The sequence below is a fragment of the Nelumbo nucifera genome, chromosome 7 (genome assembly GCF_055504915.1).
Source record: "Nelumbo nucifera cultivar China Antique chromosome 7, China Antique-T2T, whole genome shotgun sequence".
NCBI lineage: Eukaryota > Viridiplantae > Streptophyta > Magnoliopsida > Proteales > Nelumbonaceae > Nelumbo > Nelumbo nucifera.
Window position 1 is genome coordinate 23,092,208 of NC_142655.1, and position 20,219 is coordinate 23,112,426.

General features: G+C 42.8%; 1 protein-coding gene across 2 annotated transcripts in view; it reads right to left on the bottom strand.

Moving 5' to 3' along the window:
* The window catches only part of LOC104593537 (vacuolar protein sorting-associated protein 26A-like), a 64,502-nt gene that overhangs the window by 35,510 nt on the left and 8,773 nt on the right, over nt 1-20,219 (bottom strand). For both annotated transcript variants that reach the window (XM_010253429.3, XM_088891149.1), the window contains exons 2-3: nt 1,449-1,498; nt 1,264-1,338 (exon numbers count right to left, since the gene is read on the bottom strand). In XM_010253429.3, the coding sequence (XP_010251731.1) occupies nt 1,264-1,338; nt 1,449-1,451 (78 nt within the window). In that variant the 5' untranslated portion in view covers nt 1,452-1,498. The remainder of the gene's footprint in view (nt 1-1,263; nt 1,339-1,448; nt 1,499-20,219) is intronic.

The window sequence follows — 20,219 nt, forward strand, 5'->3', positions numbered from 1 at the left end:
TGTAATTGATTTGGCCTTTAAAGATGAGCACCTTGCTACTGCTAACCAATTTCTCCAAATGTCATTAAAGGAGAATTGACGAAAGATTTCCAAGGTCTTCAGCCAATGTATTGCCCTGTTTAACACACAGTCTTTCAAATCTTGGTTGTTCCTTTCCTTATCTTGAAAAATTCTGAGATTCCTTTCTTCCCAAAGAGTCCAAGTCAAGGCAGCACGAGCACATCTCCACATAATTCTCCCTATTTTTGTAGGCCAATAAAAAGTAGAATGGTTGAAGAGCATGTGAACTTCTGCTGGTAGACTCCAACTACCCCCAAACAACGAAAGTAGCCAAGCCCAAAGGTCTGCAGAAAAGGGACAAGATACTAATAGATGGTAACAATCCTCACCGTGAGCTCTACAGAGGATACACCAATTAGGAGAAATACAGAGAAAAGGTCTTCTCTTTTGTAGGTTGTCTAAAGTGTTTACTTTCCCATGGAAGTTTGTTCCCCCATGAGTTCTTTCCTTGCTTCTGCATCTGCATCACCACATTGTGACATTTGTAACTTCTAGGTTACAAAATATCCTAAGAAAACACCTCTAATAGCTTTGGGGTCTAACTTGGATCAATAAGAACCTAGAACATGTATAAAACAAGTAAACCAAACACATAAAAAATGGCAAGGATAATGGAGACTTGAAGTCACCTGGAGGATAAGAATGAGAGGAGGGATGGTAAGTGGTTTTGGCTGTTATTGCTTGCATTGGGGGTTGTTAGTGTGGTTGAATGTTGTTCATTTGTCATGTTCAGCTTAGAGAATGTTGATATAGTGTTTTTTGATGTGGAGAGGTGAATATAAATTTTGTATATCTTGGAGTGGTTTGCATTGTTTTTGCTTGGGCTGCAAAGCCTTATACATTCTTGCCTTTTCTTTTTAATAACTTTTTCCTTTTCTTTGATCAATATTTAATAATTTTTTCCTTTACTATCAAAAAATAATATTATTTCCTCTTCTGTCTTCATATACCCTTCTCTTTGTTCTCTCCTTCCAACCATGTTGATAGCTCTACATGTCATCTCCTTTTAATTCATATGCCCTCACCCCCCCTCAACTATTATTCTACCTCTACATGAATCTAACATTACTAAACAAAATGCTGATACAACTTGACCAGATGTGCACTACCTCATAGACATAATAAAAATCTTGTATTTCAGGAATGGTTAAAAAATAAAGAAAAAGAAAGGACACTTCCTTAGAAAACAATAGCCTAAGATACCTGCTTGCGAGTTCTTCCATCAGAAAATTTGATTGAAATGTTGCATGGCTGCTTGAAAGCACCAATAAGATAGTTCTGAAAAACAAATGCTAAATCATTATCCCATGTTTCCAATTCCAGAATCTCGCCAAAATGCTGGTCTGAACACTGAAAGGTATTGTAATGAAGTTCTTATGAGATCTTACCATGGTTTACAATCAAATCCTAACCTGAGGCTTTATCTTGCATAAAACACCTACAGAAAATAAGCATGATTAAATGCAAGGTCCACATTAGATTCTAAAAGAATAAGTATAATTAAACAGAGCATTTATCAAAAAAAAAGGAATAATTAAATGGACTTCTCAACCAGGAATAAGTGATTCACCATGCAATTCAAAATGAACTTTTCTGTCATTCCAATCTCAATAACTTTACAGAAAAAAGAGATGATATTGAATCATAACCAAAGAGATGATATTGAATCATAACCAAAGAGATTATGTCTTAACATCCCATTGTCAGTCTGTTAGGAACCTGCCCAACACAGCTCTCTTTAAGGGGAGCTCAGCCTCCTTACTGCTATGTTTGGTTTGAGGGAAAAGGTAGGGAAAGGAAGGGAAAAATAGGGAAACCTACAACCTACAAACCAAACACAACCTACAAGAAAAGAGAAGGGAAAAACTGGGGATTAATCTTTGCCCTTTATTCCTTGGACAACCTAGCTTCTTACATATCAGGTAGTTACGATAGGGTATCAGGTATTCTGTGCCACTGGCTGGCATGGCCTTCTAGAGTAAATGAATTGGTATCCCTAATGCCAGTGTCCACACTGGGCTGGGGTCTTCGTGGACTCGATACCTGGCAGCAGAGGCCCATCCTTACTTGGGAATTGAGCCTTGAGGAGATTATATGGTTCCCATGTGGCATTGGTCTCCTTAAAACGTGTCCAGACAACAAAAGCCTCCTGCACTTTTTCATGGCCTCATTGGACCCACCTGAAGTCAGTCAGTTTGAGGGGCTCAAGCCACTCAACTTGGGCTCTCCCTAGTCATCAAAGCTGGGTAGGGAGGGGCCGATCACCATATTTTTTCCAAGGCTCCTCTTCAAGAGGAAAACATGAAAATTGGAGTGAATCCAGGAAGTGGCAGGCAGGTTGAGTTTGTAGGCAACTGGTCCAATACACTCAACTACACGATAAGTCCCATAATACCTTGGGGCCAGCTTCTAACAGGCCTGTTTAGCTAATGTGGACTTTAATCAATAGGGGTGGCAATTTCCCCATCCCCGACAGGTACCCGGGCTCCCCGACCCGATGGGGTCATGTATGGAGGGGTACTTTGGCAGGGTTGGGGTCGGGGATGGGGCTATCCCTGAATCCCCGATCGGGTTTGGGGACAGGGATGGGGAATGCAATCCCTGCCCCGCCCTGGCCCCGATTAATATATATATATACATATATATATAATATTTATATTATATATTATTCATTTTTTAAAAGATTAAAACTTAAAAAAAAACACTTGATAGTCAACACTTCGACAGACAGAGAACTCTGAAGTCTGAACCGATGAACCCTAGTTCTTCACTTCTTCTTCTTCCTTCGTCTTCGTCGCCGACTCGCTGACCGTTGTCGCCCATCGGACTCTCTCTCATCGCCAACCTCAACTCACAATGGTCCTCTCTCACAGTCTTAGTCTCTCAGACTTTCAGTCTCTCTTTCTCTCTCAGTCTAGATTTGTAGTGACCCTCAGGGATTCAGGTCCCCGACGGGGATCAGGGACGGGGATGGAGGGTGATTTAGGGGTCGGGGATGGGGAATGTAATCCCCGCCCTGTTGCCATTCCTAGTAATCACTGTATACAGGGCTGGAGATGGACAAACCGAATCTCCCACCTCAAAGTGGACTCCCTATGTTTTCTGGAGATGGACCTTAGTTCTTGGAGGACCTGATCACCTGTCTCCGACTCCGACTCCGATTGTTCTTCCACTGATGCCACTGTAATAGAGCCCTTTTCATATGGCAAGATGGCAGGGGGTTCACGCCAGGGCTCGAAAAGGGGTCACCCCGATTGCAACCTGATAAGGTAGTGTTATACCAAGTTCGGCTCAAGAAGCCATTTGGACCATTGTTTGGGCATGTCCCCCACAAAGCATCTGTGATAAGTCTCAAGAGTCAAGACACCTGTTAAGCACCTCCATCTGACCATCAGATGTGGGTGATAACTAGTTTAGTGATGGAGTTTCAATTCAGGAGACAGAGTACTGTTTCCAGAAGGAACTCATAAAGACTGGGTCCCAGTCTGACACAAGTGACATGGGAGTTCAATGCAGCTTGGCCACATCTCTTACAAAGACTTCAGCAATTGTGGAGGCTAAGCATGGATGGGAAAAAGCAGAGAAATGCTTGTATTCAGTGAGTCTATCCACGACCACCATAATGATTAATTTACCATATGAACAGGGGAGGCCCGAGATGAAATCCATTGTGATATTATCCCACACTCTTTCAAGTATTGGGAAAGGTTGTAACAATTAATAAACCAACTGGTATCTAAAATTGGTATTTTTACAGCTCAGAATGGGAATGCAACTTCCTAGCATTTGTTGCCCTTTCTGCAATGAGGTCCCTGAATCCTCTAATCACATTTTCATCTACTACAGTTTTTCTCATCAGCTTTGGAAATGGCTTTATCCTGCTTTGGTGTTTGTTCTTGCCTGCCTGTATCAGTCCTTCAGCTTCTTCAGGGGTGATCTCTCAAGGGTCTGGATGTAAAGAGGCAAGCTGCTTTGGAGGATTTTTCCAGCTGCTATCCTATGGGCTCTATGGAAGGAAAGGAACAGCTGGATTTTTGACAATCATTATAATAATATAGCTTCAGTCAAGAACAAAGTTTTAGGTTCTCTGTGTGCTTGGTTAAGTGTACAAAGAGCTTTTAATGGTGTCCAGCTTTTATCTTTTTTGCAAGTTGGACCTTTTTTTAACTGATCTCTGAGATCTTTTGTAAATTCCCAATGTGCAGGCTCTCATTGAACATGGACTGATGTATTTGGCTTTCCTTTTGCAATACAATACTTTATCTTCTTCAAAAAAAATGGTATTTTTGCTGTTGACAAATTGAGCACTCAACCACATACTACTAAATGGAGTACTTCATTCCCTTCCAATGATAATGAGAAGATAGCCATTTATAAGTCCAAAGCACACCTGAATGCCTAGCCAAAGGAGTGTCATGAAATAATTGCAGTAACTTGGGTATGAACTGAGATGTGGGAAGTACCATAGTACCAATATGACCCCTAAAGAACAATACCCCATCAATGACAGAACAACAAGGAACCATGGTTTGGTTATGAGACCATTGGGCCCGAATAGTATTCAGATCTGGGTCTGATTGGGTTTCTTGCCTGATTTCTTGTGTCAAAAAAAATGTGGGCATGGACAGGCCCAATTGGGCCAGCTCTTCATTTCTCGGTAGTGCATCAACTACCACATTATGTGGGTATGGGCTTGTACTCAATAATGTAGTTGTAGCCCAGATCTGGCTTGCACCTTCCTTGCCTGTTCAGAAGTTCGTTTCTGCCTCAAATGACGTTACCACAGAAACTGCACATTGCTTTTCATTTTCTGAAATTGAAGATGCCACCAGGCAGTTTGAGAAGAGAATTGGTTCAGGAGGCTTTGGAGTGGTATACTATGGAAAGATGAAAGATGGAAAGGAAATTGCAGTCAAAGTTCTAACTAGTAATTCATACCAGGGGAAGTGAGGATTTTCAAATGAGTAGCATATACAGTGGAACTGCAATGACGATGACGATGTTCTGAACTGAAACTCCAGCGTCGGCGACAAGGAGTTTTCTGCCATGTCCAGACCACAGCAAGATGGGTTTTTGGGCAGTGCTGTGGTTGGAGGCAGGCCTGCTTCCAGTTGGTTTTCAGAGAACTGGTATCGAAGGAAGGACCCTGGAGGTAAGGTCAGGAGTAACATACCTTCCAGTAAGGTTTTGACAGCAGGGGCTTGGCTGGAGTTAAGGCAAGCAGATTTGAAGTGGGTGGATGGTAGGAAGGTGATTTTTACTGAAATGGAGGGGGTGGAGGCCAGAAGACAATTCCTTTACAACTGCTTGGTGGGTCGCTTTCCTGAGGAAGCAGATGCGAAGCAGGTGGACGCCTGGGCTAATAGAGTTTGGAGAGAAGTAGGGGGTGTGAGTGAAAAATCTCACAGATCGCTTGTTCCTCTTCATTTTCTTGTCCAGATCTGAGGCTGAATGGGTGATCCAGAATGCTTCCTGATGGTGGAGAGCTAATGTGTTGCTCGATTGGTGGGGTGCAAGTGTGGGTTGTTTCAAACTGGAGGTGGAGGACCAGCAAGATCCATCGGTGGAGCAAAACTGGATCAGGATTTATGGCCTCCCTCTACTGCTCTGGTGTCCAAATGTGATCAGAGTCGTGGGGGATGCTTGTGGAGGATTCATCCAAACGAACAATTCTCCCAGTGAACTGGCAACCTGCGAATGGGTTTGGGTGAAGATTAGAGATGGTAGCAACATCCTTGAAAAAGTGGACATTGTGGCTGGCAAGGTGATCTTCACTGTCCGTGTTTGGCCAGAGATCATCCTAGTTGTATGAAGGTGGAAGTCAGGTTCGAAGGGCAAGGAGATCGTCCATCATAGACCAAAACAGCTGCCGGAAATTTCTAAAACAGTCGTTCTTGGTGAGGAGGGGGATGATAGTTTCTCTTGTAGAGGTGGTCAAGAGAAGGGGTCAACGAACTCCTCACCTTCCCGATCTCAGCAGGGGGCGGAGCAAAGTTGGGAGGTGAGGGAGGAAGGTTAGATAGGATCTGCACAATCGCTGCTTCGTTGGACGGCCAGGATGAGCGGATAGGGGGAAGAGTGACGGGAGGGAGGTTCAATTTTTAAATTCTAAAAGCGAGGGGAATGTTTTAAACGTCGCTTCCCTAAAAAAAATTGATTAAGGAGTGCCTAATTGAACTTCGAGTGGCGTTTGAAGGGGAGGGTTGTAGCCAAGAGGGGGTTAACTTGAATGGGGAAGTTTCTCTGGGGAGTGAGGAAGAAACGGGTTTGTTGGAGCAAAGCCAGAACCCGTGTACTCCACCACATCTGATTCCTAAAGCGGGACCGGGTGGGGGCCAGACCTCTAAAGTCGCCAGCGAACCAAGCCACCACAATAGACCTTCGGTCTTAGTTGGTCCAAACTGGCTCACCCAACCGACCAATGGTCTCGAGGGAGCTCGTCTCAGTTCGACTCCAAACCTAGTCTCTGGTAGGAACTCTCCTACTGAAGCTGTTGCAAGTGGAAGAAGCCCGACTGTGGTACCTGCTCAAGACAAGCTTGTAAGTCCTCCAACGAATGTGTCATCGTCAAGAGAGTATCCCTAACTCCTTATAGTACGTTTGGATGACGACCTGGTGGAGAAGTGACTCCTTTAGCGGTGGTTGCTGTCAAGGGAAGTACAGATGTTCACTTTGGGTCTAGACAAGGTGAAGAAGAAGCCATACACTCGCCTGACACTCTACAGCAAGTTGTTACCTCCTCGTCCATGAAGGATAAATCAGGTATGAAACCATTTGAGACCCCGAAAAAAAAGCGATTCAGCTAACAAGTCGCTGCCCTCCACTTCGGCTTGGGTTAATTCAAAATTGTTGGAGTTGGGAAGCTTCCTGAGAGTGTCAGTGGAGGGGGTGGAGGAGTTAAAAATAAAATATCTGGAGGCGATGGGACAAAGAGTGTTATTGGAGAGGGGTAAATTAGCAGCAAAAAAGGGGGCAAACTCCATGAAGAAAAATCAAGAGATGTTGAGACTGACTTGGGGTCTAAATGACAGAGTGGAGAGTTGTGATGGGGTGTTGAGGGGAGGTAAGAAGTTTTAAGAAGGGGGTGGCCAGGGTTTTTTCTTACTATTGTTCTTTCTTAGTTTTTGTTGATGGAGTTGAAATTTCTGTCATGGAATGTTAAGGGGTTGGGGTTGGGATCAGATAGAAGGAGAATGGTGGTTTATGATGTTCTCAAAAACTCAAAGTCCTAGGTGGTTCTCATTTAGGAATCGAAACTTGATTTTCTGGATGCGTCTATTATTCGCAGTATTCGGGGGGCTAGGCAGGTTAAATGGCTTGCCAAACCTTCAGTAGGGAGCATAGTTTTAAAGATGTGATTAAGGCGAGGCTAAAGGCGTATGCCTCAAGGTGAGGTGGTACAAAAACGCTTGGCCTCAATAGCCTCAACTATGTTCACTAGGGCGCACGCCTTAAGTTGCTGAAGGCGTACGCTTTTAGCCTTTAGCCTCTTTATGTGTAAGGTAGTCGCTTCAAAGACTAGCAGTCAAAGCCACTTATTTCAAATCCCAAGTTCAAATTTTTAAGGGTAATTTTGAAATTTAATAACACATGAACAAAAAGACAAAAATTTAGGGCTTTTGGGTCGACTGTTTTCTCTCTAGACTCTACTCTAGACTCTCTCTATGATAGGAGCACAGAAAGACCCATTACCACTGCTCGGCCCAGCAGCATGATACCCATACAGCCTTATCCGAAGACCTATGTGAGAGGACCACGTCAGCTAGTTAGTTACAACTGAATCAGTCCCCCCATGTGATGTAATGGGCTATAAATAATAGAATAGCAGTAAAGGGTATTACCTTTTGAGCACCAAACCATTTTTTCTCTTCTCTTTCTTTCTGTAGGAGGTCTGAGCTCCCTCGAAGAAGCTTCTAAGGTAGGCAGAAACCTACCAAGTGGTATCAAAGCCCAATCTTGGGACGAGACCATGGTGGGAACGAGAGTGTCCGTTAGTGAAGATCGAATCAAGAAATTGGAAGGGGATATCACTGAGATCAAGGCGGCACTATTAGCGGTCTTGGCCAAGCTGGAGAAGGCAACTATCAATGAAAATGCGGATGGCGAAGGAGAAGGCAGCAGCCAGCCCAGCAACCGGTTTGGAGGAAATGGAGTGTTGCGGCAGACCAAAATCACCTTCCCGAACTTCTCAGGTGTGGACCTTGTACCATGGATTTATAAGGCTGAGAGATACTTCGAATACCATGAAATACTAGGAAATCAGAGGGTATCAATTGCCGCTATCCATTTGGAAGGAGAAGCAATTCTCTGGTTCCAATGGTTTCGCTGATCACACCCCAAGTGACTTGGGCAAATTTCACCGATGCTCTATGTGTGCGATTTGGACCCACTGGATTCGAAAACTACGATGATCAACTGGCAAACTTAAGACTGACGGGTACAATGAGGGAATATTAGGTGGAGTTTGAGCGTTTATCTTCGAGGGTACAGGGGTGGCCGGAAAATGCTCTGTTGGGCAGTTTTATCGGGGGGTTGAGGGAGGATATCCAAGTGGAGGTGAAATCCATGCAACCCCCGACGATCATGGCTGTTGTAGGCCTGGCCAGGCTTTATGAAGAGAAATTCAGCAGACTCAGAAGACCACCGAGTCGCCCTCAGGGATCTCTCCTGAAGAAAGAAGCGGCCCAAACCTAGTCACTACCGGGCTTGCTAAACTAGAGAACCAAGGCTTCAAGCCCAACGTCCCCTTCAAAAGATTGACATGGGCCAAGATGAAGGCCTGTAGGGGCAAAGGCCTATGTTACAACTGTTACAAACGATTCGGCCCAGGTCACAGATGTATGGCCCAACAGGCTTTCTTGTTGCAAACAGATGAGCCAGAAGAGGGAGAGCAGACGGTGGAAAGCCTTGAAGAAGACAGCCCAACTAGCCTTGATATGATATTCGGGCTTGGCCCACCTGAGATTTCTCTACAAGCCCTCACAGGCCTCACGTCACCCCAAACTATGCGTGCCATGGGTAGATTGATGGGTCAGGAGGTATCAATTTTGGTGGACAGTGGGAGTACCATGAATTTCATTTCAGATGAGTTGGCCATCCAGATGGGGGTGACCATTAGACCTACCTCTAAATTCAATGTCCAAGATGCCAACGGTAGTCAGATACCATGAAGGGGTTTGTAAAGACATGGAGCTAGCCATCCAAGGGGAAGTCTTTCACGCTGATCTGTACACATTGGCCTTTAGTGGGGCCGACATTGTGCTGGGGGTACAGTGGTCGCAACAACTGGGGCAGGTGATTTGTGATTGGTCCAAACTGACCATGGAATTTCAAAGGGGGGATCGCACCATAACTCTAAGCGGCTCCAGGTTGTTGGTTCCACAACCAGCTACCCTTAGCTCTATAATCAAAACCAGTTGGGACCAAAGCCGACCCACCTTGATGTTCTTAGGGGCCTGCACACCTGGTCCACATCCGAAGCCCATGATCAATGAAGGTAGGATGGGCAGTCCAGATCCATGACTGCAAGCAGTCTTGGCCGAGTAACCTAACGTCTTTCAAGAACCACAAAGGCTCCCTCCCAAGAGAGTTCATGACCATCGAATCCCCATTGTACTAGGGGCAACACCAGCCAATGTATGGCCCTACCGGTGCCCATACTACCAGCGCTAGGAAATCAAGCACTTAGTCCAAGACCTGCAAAAGGGGTTCATACAACCCAGCAACAGTCCATACTCCTCCCCAGTTACACTAGTGAACAAGGGCGGTTCTTGGCGGTTTTGCGTAGATTACCAAGCATTGAACTCCATCACTGTTAAGGTCTGGTTTCCAATTCCCTTGATCGATGAGCTGCTGGACGAACTGCAAAAGGCCTGGGTTTTCTCAAAATTGGATCTCAGGTCCGGGTATCATCATATCCGGGTCCACGGTGACGATGTGCATAAGACAACCTTCAGGACTCACGATGGCCACTATGAGTTTAGTCATGCCGTTTGGTCTATCCTACGCACCGTTAACCTTCCAATCCCTTATGAATGGCATATTCAGGCCCTTTTCGTAAGTTCATTTTAGTATTTTTTTATGACATTCTTATATATAGCTCTGATTTGGAGCAGCATCTTCTACACTTGAAGCTAACCCTGGATGTGCTAAGGCGAAATCAGCTCTCAGCCAAGCCCTCCAAATGTGTTTTTGGGCAGGGGCAAGTGCATTATCTTGGTCATGTGGTGGAGGAAGGGGAGGTGAAGCCCGATCATGAGAAGTTGGCCAGCATTAGGCACTGGGCCAGGCCCACTTCAATTAAACAGTTGTGGGCCTTCCTAGGCCTAACTGGGTATTACTGACATTTTATCAGGGATTATGGGCTGATAGCAGCTCCGCTAACTCAACTCCTCCAAAAGAAGCAGTCTCCACTCCGCCGACATTGGTCCTACCAGATTTTGAGCAGCCCTTCGTAGTAGAATGCGACGCATCTGGTGCCGGCATCGGAGCTGTTTTGATGCCAGGGGGTAAACCCTTGGCTTATTTCAACAAAGTTCTCTCCCCTCGAGCCAAAGCCCAACCCACCTATGTTAAGGAGCTAATGGTTATCGTTCTATCAATCCTTAAATGGTGCCACTACCTCCTGGGGCGATGCTTCATCATCAGAACTGATCAACAAAGCCTCAAATATCTGTTGGAATAGCATCTCCTTACGGAAGAGCAGCAAAAATGGGAGTCGAAATTGTTGGGGTTTGACCATTTAATAGAATACAAAACTGGAGCTTCTAATTGGGTAGCGGATGCCCTGTCTAGACCCGTGTACCCACTGTTGAAGCAACTCAAACAGGAGATATTGAATGATGAAGAACTGGCAGCTGTCAAAAGGAGATGGGCCGAGTACCCAACCAAAACTCCGGGCTATGCCGTGAAGGACTCTCTCTTGTACTATAAGGGGAGACTGTTTTTACCTTCATCATCCTCACACATAACGGTGCTTCTACAGTTATTCCACTCCTCCATAGGAGGTGGTCACTCAGGGGTACTAAGGACTTATCGGCGCATTGCAGCACACTACTATTAGAGGGGAATTAGGAAGCAAGTACAGGCCTTTGTAGCCGGCTGCCCAACCTGTCAACAGCAGAAATATGATACTCAACAACCAGTTGGGCTCCTTCAGCCCCTTAAGATACCAAATCAGGTTTGGGACGATGTCACCATGGATTTCATCACCGGTTTGCCACCCTCTCAAGGCAAGAAAGTGATCATGGTGGTGGTCGACAGGCTTAGCAAGTATGCTCACTTCTCAGCCTTGTCACACCCTTTCACAGCAGCACAGGTAGCAGATCTGTTCGTGAGGGACATTACCAAGTTGCATGGAACACCAGCTTCCATCGTTTCTGACCGGGATCCTCTACTTATGGGAAGATTTTGGAAGGAGTATTTTAAAATCCAAGGGATACACCTAGCACCCCCAGTCTGATGGGCAGACAAAGGTAGTTAACAGGTGCATCGAGACCTATTTGAGGTGCTTCGTGGGGCAGAGGCAAAAACAGTGGTTGAAGTGGTTATCTTGGGCAGAACTGTGGTTTCCACCTTCCATGTGACTACCGGTATGACACCTTTCAAGGCTTTGTATGGGAGAGACCCCCCTGCCATTCTCCCATTAGAGACGGATTCCACTACTGTAACTGCAGTAGATGAATATCTCACCAGCCGAGACTTAATTTGCCGCAAGCTCAGTATGTAATGAAAGCTGCATATGACCATAAGCATCGTCCCTTGGAATTTCAGCCTGAAGACATGGTCTACTTGAAGCTCCAGCCCCACCGGAAAACCTCAGTAGCCAAGCAAGCATGCCAGAAACTAGCTCCCAAGTTTTATGGACCCTTCAAAATCTTGGAGAGAATCGGGTCAGTCACCTACAAGCTAGAGCTTCCACTATCCTCCAAACTCCACCGTCTTTCATGTATCACTATTCAAAAAACAAGTGGGTCAAGGGGACAAATCTCAAGCAACCCTCCCAGCCTTCACTGATGAGGGAGTCATGATCATGGAGCCCCACAAGCTGATAGACTTCCGTTGGGTTCACAAGGGGAGATACTACATAGAAGAAGCCCTGGTAGTATGGAGCAACCTGCCGGAAGAAGAAGCCACCTGGGAGGAATATTCTCGATTGAAGCAGGACCCATTATCACTGCTCGGCCCAGCAGCATGATACCCATACAGCCTTATCCGAAGACCTATGTGAGAGGACCACGTCAGCTAGTTAGTTACAACTGAATCAGCCCCCCCCCCCATGTGATGTAATGGGCTATAAATAATAGAATAGCAGTAAAGGGTATATTACCTTTAGAGCACCAAACCATTTTTTCTCTTCTCTTTCTTTCTGTAGGAGGTCTGAGCTCCCTCGAAGAAGCTCCTGAGGTAGGCAGAAACCTACCACTCTACTGTTGAACAACAAGGAAAAAGAGAATGGTTGGAGCTTGTAGGTATATAACATACTCTCTTCTTCTTCTTCTTAAACTCAAAATTTCTTTCTTTTCCAAGTTTTGAGGTTTCTCTGCTTGCATCATTTGTTCATTTTATTATTGTATTTATGTTTCAATTTTTCTGGTCTTCTTCTTTCTTACTTCTGCATTGCTCAAAGAGGTTTTGGTGGCTTTAGGATCAACAGCCACTCATAGATTCTCGTCTTTTCCCTACAAATTATAAAACATTGATGGGCCATTGGTGATTTGTTCAAGACTTCGGTAGGTAAAAGTGGAAAACCACATTAGGAAGTAGATTCCACGATACAGGTCTCAATTCTCAACATAAATACATAATATACTGAAGTGCTAAATTTCTATTTTATACCATATTTGAGACATTTGGTAATTGTTTCTCATCCATGGTAAACATTTGGCCAATTTCCAGTAGGTTAACAATAGTTTTCTTTTGCCCTCGCATCCTTGAATCATCCCCTGTCCTCTTCTTTATTTATTTATTCTGTTTGTATCTCTTAACTTTAATGTGATCATTTTATTGAAGCCATGATAAATTGCACCTCAAGAAAAACCGATGAGACATTTGTTTGTTTAAAAATTTAAACCAGATTGATATATAAAAGGCTTTATATGTGTCTTTTGGCTGTCCTTGGTTGGGCAGCTTGCAGAGAGTAAATATCTAATGTTACTATTAGGGAAATTTAAGAATTTTTCAATTTATCCTTTAAAACATCTTCTATAAAGTCTAGTGTGCTTTTAAGGACAAACTGAGACTTCAAATTTCATAGTTTTTTTTTCTTTTTCTTCTCTGAGTTTGCTTTCATCATTTTTTCCCTTTCTTTATTGCTTTTGGATTATTGGAGTACAGCGGTTAATGTTAACTAAAAATTAGTTCAGTATTTTATCCCTGTCAACTTGTTTAAGTAGTAAATAACTGAAGTATCAATTCTCTACATTTTTCCTTTAATCCATGAGCATTTAACCAAAAAGAAATAAAGATCAGTTCTCTGAAGACTTAATTTGCTTTTTATTCAGGACTTTGCACATCAAGGATCCATATTTTGTCATTTGTCTATTGGGTTGTTTGTGTGTTTGTTAAGGTACATTTGTTAATGATTTTAGGAAAACAATGCTGGTAAGATTTGAAGAATTATTGGTCATTGGTGATCAGACCATTAATATACAAATTAAGCCATAAATAATTATATGAAACTTCAATTCTTTCTTTTTTTTAATGTTTTTGTTGCTTATGGATTATGCCCATAATTTTTTATTTTTTAATTTGAGGCTTACGCCTCGCCTCTCCAAGACCCAACCGCCTCGCCTTCGCCTTTAGCCTTTTAAACATGGTTTCAAATGTCGCAAAATGTCGTCAATGTCGCCCAACATATGTCAATGTCAAGGCTCACCGACATGAAAATGGATGGTAATATAAAAATTACATTATTTCGGTCCAAATCGGTCCAAATAACCAAAAAAAAGACAGTTTTTCCTATTATGTCGACAGGATGTTGATAATGTCGACACGATGTCGACTAATGTACATTAATAATACAATACATTAGTATATTATATTATTAGAATACAAAATATTAATATAAATTATTCCATTAATAATTTCTATTTAATATTTCAAATAAAATATTTATAAAAAAGAATTAACAAAATATAAAAACAAAAGAATAGATTAATTACTTTATAATATAAAACAAAAAAATATTTTTAAAGTAATAAAATATTAACTAGTTAGTATTTTTTTAAATATTTATTAAATTTTATAATAAAAAAAAATATTCTACATTTAATATAAAAAATCAGAATAAATTTATTAAATTTTATACTAAATCATAATTTATTATAAGTTTAGTATTAAAAATCATAATAAATTCATTAAGTTTTATAAGAAATCAGAATTTATCATAATCGTAATACTACAAAAAGGAGAATCAGTTTATTAAATTTATAATAAAACATAATGTATTATAACTTTAATATTTAAAAAATCAGAATAAATGTATTTCTATTTACTGGTGTGAAATAAATATATTAGAATTTATAATAAATCAGAATTAAAAATAAGAAAGGAAAATATCAGATAACCTTGTAAAAACATCAAAATGCATAATAAATCAGTAAATCGTCATTTACTAATTAGTTATAGATCTTAGTTTCTTAGCTTTATATAATGGTTGGGAATAAGATAATAGTCTAGAAATATGTATTAATGCTTCTTTTATCATTTTTCAAAATATCATTGCATATTTCCATATATTTCACAAAATCTCCACAATGTCTCTAATTTTTACAATATTTCCCCTCAACATTTCCAACATATGTCCTATATTTTGGTAAGCGACATTTCCATTGACATCGACATTTTAAACCTTGCTTTTAAAACCTTGGTAGGGAGTGCGGGGGGGAGGGGGGGCTGGGGTGACCATGTGGAATCCAATGAAATGTTCCTTAATTGCCTACTTGATTGAAGACTTCTCAATAACGGTGTCTTTGGAGATCACTGGGGGAGGTGTATGCCAAGTCTCAAATGTCTATGGTCCCATGACTCTAGCCAAAGAAATGATTTTGGAATGGGTTAGCTAGGAGCAGAGGGTCCTCTCCTCATCCTTGGGTGATTGGAGGTGATTTTAATGTGATTCTGTCAGCTGAAGAAAAAAAAAAAAAAAAAAAACTCCGGTGGGAGAAGATCTACAGCAATGGGTCTTTTTGCAGATTTCATTAACAGATTTGATTTGATGGATCTGCCTCTTCAAGGTGCTAAGTTTACTTGAACGAATAATCAAGATTCCCCGACTCTGGTAAGGTTGGATAGATTCTTGGTTTCTTCGGACTGGGATAAGCTCTTCCCTTCTTTCAAGCAGATGGCTCTGCCAAGGCCTGTTTCTACTTATTGTCCTATCCAACTTGTGTGTGGTCATCACAGTAGAAGCAAAACTCCCTTTAAGTGTGGGAGTGCTTGGTTTGAGGAAGAAAGCTTTATCTTTATGCTGGCTAAGGTGTGGGGGGATTATTATGTTAATGGTTCCAGCTCTTTCATCTTAGCAAAGAAGCTGAAGGCAGCCAAGGAGAACCAAATTATGGAGGTTGGAGAATAGTTTGGCTTTGGAGACCAAAAAAAAATGTTTGAGTGTAATTGATGAAATTGATAGAGCTGAAGAAGTTGGTCCCTTAACCCAAGAGCAAAGAGCGAAAAGGTGCCAGACCAAATCAACCTTTGACAAGCTAGCAGTGAGACGAAATTAGATGGAGACAAAGAGCCAAATCAACTTGGCTGAAAATGGGGGATAAAAACACTAGTTTCTTTCATAAGATAGCAAATGGGCGTAACAGAGTTAAAGAAATTAGTATATTGGAGTGGGAGGGAATGGTCGGAGAGTCAGTTGCTGAAATCAAGCTTATTGCTTCTTCTTATTGTAAGCAGCTCTACAAAGAGCCATGGGCTAATAGACCCCTTCCTCTACATACCCCCTTTAAAAGACTCACTGAAGATCAGAAAGCTTTTCTTGAAATTCATTTCACTGAGGAGGAAGTTAAGGAGGTGATCGTTCATTTGGAAAATGAGAAATCTCCCGGGCCAGATGGATGGACAAATCTGTTCTACTTAAAATGTTGGGATAAAGCAGGATATCATTAAGGCTTTCCAGTCCTATCACAGTAGTGCATGAGTGCATCTCTTCAAAGAAGCCTTAACTCCACCTTTATTACTCTCATCCCTAAATAGCTGGGATTTCAGGCCTATTAGCCACCTCAACAGCTTTTATAAAATTCTGGCAAAAGTTTTGGCAGAGAGGTTGAAAAAGGTCTTGCCTTTGGTTATTTCTGAGAACCAAGGTGCTTTTGTTCCTGGGAAGCAGATTTTGGATAGTGTCTTGATTGCAAATGAGCTAATTGACTCCAGAAAGAGGGATGGTAGAATGGGTTTAGTTTGTAAGTTGGATATTGAGAAAGATTATGACCACGTGAACTAGAGATGTCTTGACTTTGTCCTTGGAAAAATGATTTTTGGCCAATTCAGTAAGCTGGCTGTGTGATCTTATGGAGGTCTTTGCTCAATTCGGAGTTCTTTGAGAGTTCTAGAGATGTTTTGCTTTTCATCTACCTTATGGAGGTCTATACTCAATTCAGTAAGCTGGCTGTGGAAAAAGGCATGTGGGATGGGTTTGAGATCTCTCTAGGAGGGGAGAAGTTTCATCTTCTCCAATTTGCAGATGACACTCTATGTTTTATTGATTCCTTGGCAGCAGGTTGATTCTATGTTCAGCATTCTTTGCTGGTTTGAGGTTGTAACTGGGCTCAAAGTTAATCTTGGTAAGAGTGTGATCTTTCCCATTGGTCATGTGGAGAATTTGGAAGAGTCAACTGAGATTATGGCTTGCCAGGTAAATCATCTCCTTGGTAAATTTTTGGGTCTTCCTCTGGGAGCCAAATGCACTTCCTCTTTGATCTGGGATCCTGTGATTGAGAGAATGGAGAAGAAGCTGGCTTCCTGGAAGGCTAAATACCTCTCGGCGGGGGGTAGAGTGACTCTTTTAAAGAGTACGCTTTCTAATCTACCAACCTATTTTCTCTCTCTCTCTTTCCCATCTATGAATGTCGGAAAATATCTGGCAGTTCACTTCATGGCCGAACATATGGAGTCGCCACCCATCAGAAATCAATAATGGGGAGTGATGGGTCTCCCAAAATTAAAATCGCTAAAACGTTTCAGAATTAGTAGTGACTCCATATTGCCCAGTCGAGACAAGGCTATTCCAGGTAAGTTGAGAGAGAGAGAGAGGGAAGGGGTTAGCCACCCCTCTCTCTTGTTAATGTGAACACCAGATTCCCTTCTCTGACTTGGGATTTGATGTGAGAAGTCGAGTTCTCAGTGATTTGAGAGGATTCGGGAGCTTCTCTCTTCTCCTCCAAACCAACCCCCTTTTGGACATAGGGGTCTGAGCAAAAGGATGAATTCTCACCCCTTTTCTATCAGACCCCCACCTTCGGACTCAGCTGGTTGGTTCAAAGGGCAAAAAGAAACGCTTCAAATCCTCTCGGATGCTGAGGATGGTTCTCACATTCAAACTCAAACTTTACACAAACACCAAACTAGCACAGCAACATTAACATATAAAAGCTTCGCATAAAGCTAAAGGAGATGAGGTAAAATACTTGTAACCTGAAGATTGATGATGCTGCCGAACTCATATGCAGAGGTTCAGCGTATGGTTAGGCTTTTGGTGCTATCGAAACCCTAGCTCAGAGGTGCTAGGAGCGGCACTGGGTTTGAAGAAGGTAAGATTGGCAATGACAACAGAGGTGACCGATGGAAGCAAACTAGCGGCACAATGAGATTGGCGATGATGACACAATGAGGTTAATATGGCAGCAACAATAGGCAGAATGGCATCTTTGGTAACTAGGAGCACATAGGAAGATCAGGTCAGTCTCGCTCTCTCCTGCTTGTTATCCATCTCTCTCGGAATTTTCTACTCTCCCTCTTTCTCTCTCGAAGCTCTCGAAGCTCTCGGCTCTCTGATGCCTCTCTATTGTTTTTTCTCAAAAACCTCTCTCACATTCTCTCCTTAACCTTGAAGCTCTCTCTCGGAACTCTCAGCTCTCCCTCTTTTCTCTCTCGAAGGCTCTCTCTCGAGCTAAAAACCATTCCCCTCCCTCTAAGAGCTCCCTCTCATTTTCTTTCTCGAATGCACACTCCTCTCTAACTCTCTCGGAGGTCCCTCTCTTAACTGCTCCTCCCCCTCTTCGACAGCTCCCCCCCAGCTTGTTTTATGTGAAGGAGGGGTTTTTCGAAATTCTTCATAATGAATGAAGGGGTCTATTTGGTAAGTTAGGATTCAGAGGGGCACCCTCCTAGGTTAGGGTTTCAAGGGTCAAAAAGTGCAATTTAGGGAAGGAAGGGGAAAATGGTAACTTGGGATCCAAAGGGGTAGGCTTAGAGGGGTATTTAGGTAATTTGAGAAATGAAGGGTATTTTGGTATTTTTTGGGAACTTGGAGTAATTTGGTAATTTTGTACAAGAGGTATTTTAGGAATTTGGAAAAAAAGGGGTATTTTGGTAATTTTGGGTAAGGGGATTTTGCTAACTTTTGGGAGAAGGGGTAATTTGGGGAATTGATCCTAGGGGTAATTTGGGTGATCTGGTCAAGGGTATTTTAGTAATTTGGAAAGAGGGTAATTTAGGGATTGGATCAGGGGTATTTTGGTAATTTTGGTCAAGGGTATTTTGGGAATTTAGGAGAAATTTGGAAGGAAAGGCATTTTGGTAATTTTGGAAGGAGGGGTATTAAGTCAGAGGGTATTCTGGGAATTGGTCAAAGAGGTTTTTGTATGTTCTGGGTCGATTGGTGGGGTCAGATTGGCTCAACTGGGCTGGATGGGGCAGATCTAGAAAAGGTTTGACACGGCTAATCCGGAGCCTCAGAACAGATTTAACTATGAATCTAAGGGATCTCGGGGTGAAAGTTGGGGTTTTCTGGGTTTTTGGGTGTTTCGGAGAGGTCAGAAGGGTCTGATCGGGTGGGTGTTTGGGGTGAACTAGAGGTTCAGGCAGCGGACCGAGCAAAAATTGGGTGCTAACACCATCCCCTCCAAGGTGTCTAAGAAATTAGAATCCCTCCAAAGGAACTTCTTGTGGAGGGGTTGGGAGGAGGAAAAGAAAATTCATTTAGTAAATTGGGATCAGGTCTGTTTGCCTGTTAAAGAGGGTGGGCTGGGAGTGAGAAAACTAAAGATTTTCAATTCGACCCTCTTAAGCAAGTGGATTTGGAGATTTGGTGTTGAGAGGGAAGCATGGTGGAGGTCTCTGATTGCTGCTAAGTATGGGGTGGACTGGGGTAACTGGAGATCTTTGGACCCCTTTCAGTTGTTGGGCTGCTCCTTGTGGAAAGGTATTATGAAAGTCTTCCCTATTTTTTCAGACGGTTTGGAGTTTAAAGTGGGTGATGGAAGGAGGCTGAAATTCTGGAAGGACCCCTCGTGCTCAAACTCCCCCTTTGCTGAGCTCTTCCCTAACCTCAGCCTTTGCGCCTCCTCCCCTGATGCTTCAGTCTCTGACTATCTAGAGTGGTAGAATGGGTGTGCTGTTTGGTGTCCTGTCTTTAGAAGAAACCTCCATAACTGGGAGCTGGTGCAGCTGCTGGAGCTATTACAGTTAGTGCAGAATCAGCAGGTTTCTATTGAAGTGGATGACGAATGGATGTGGAGATGGAGTGGTAATGGGGTTTTCTCAGTTAAATCTATGGCAGAAAAACTAAGTCAAGGTGCTACTGTGGGTCTTCCCAACAAACAGATTTGAGTTTCTACTAGCCCTTTCAAGGCAAGCTTTCTAGTTTGGGTGTTGGCTCTTGATAAATGTCTATCTAGAGCTAATCTGAGTAGGCGAGGGATTCAGATTCCCGATCTGAACTGTGGTTTGTGTGCTATGGTTCCCGAAACTGGTGATCACCTTTGTATTCACTGCCCTCTGTCTGCTAAGTTGTGGGAGCATTTCATCAAATCTGCCGGCATCAGCTGGATTATGCCTCGTTCTATAAAGGAGGTGCTGTGTAGTTGGAAGATTCCTGGGCTGAGTAAGAAAGGGATGCTGGTCTGGAAAACTATTCCTGCAGTTGTCCTGGTCACTGTCTGGACTGGAAGAAACAGTCGTGTTTTCTGCAACAAGTCTAGAGCTCCTGAAGA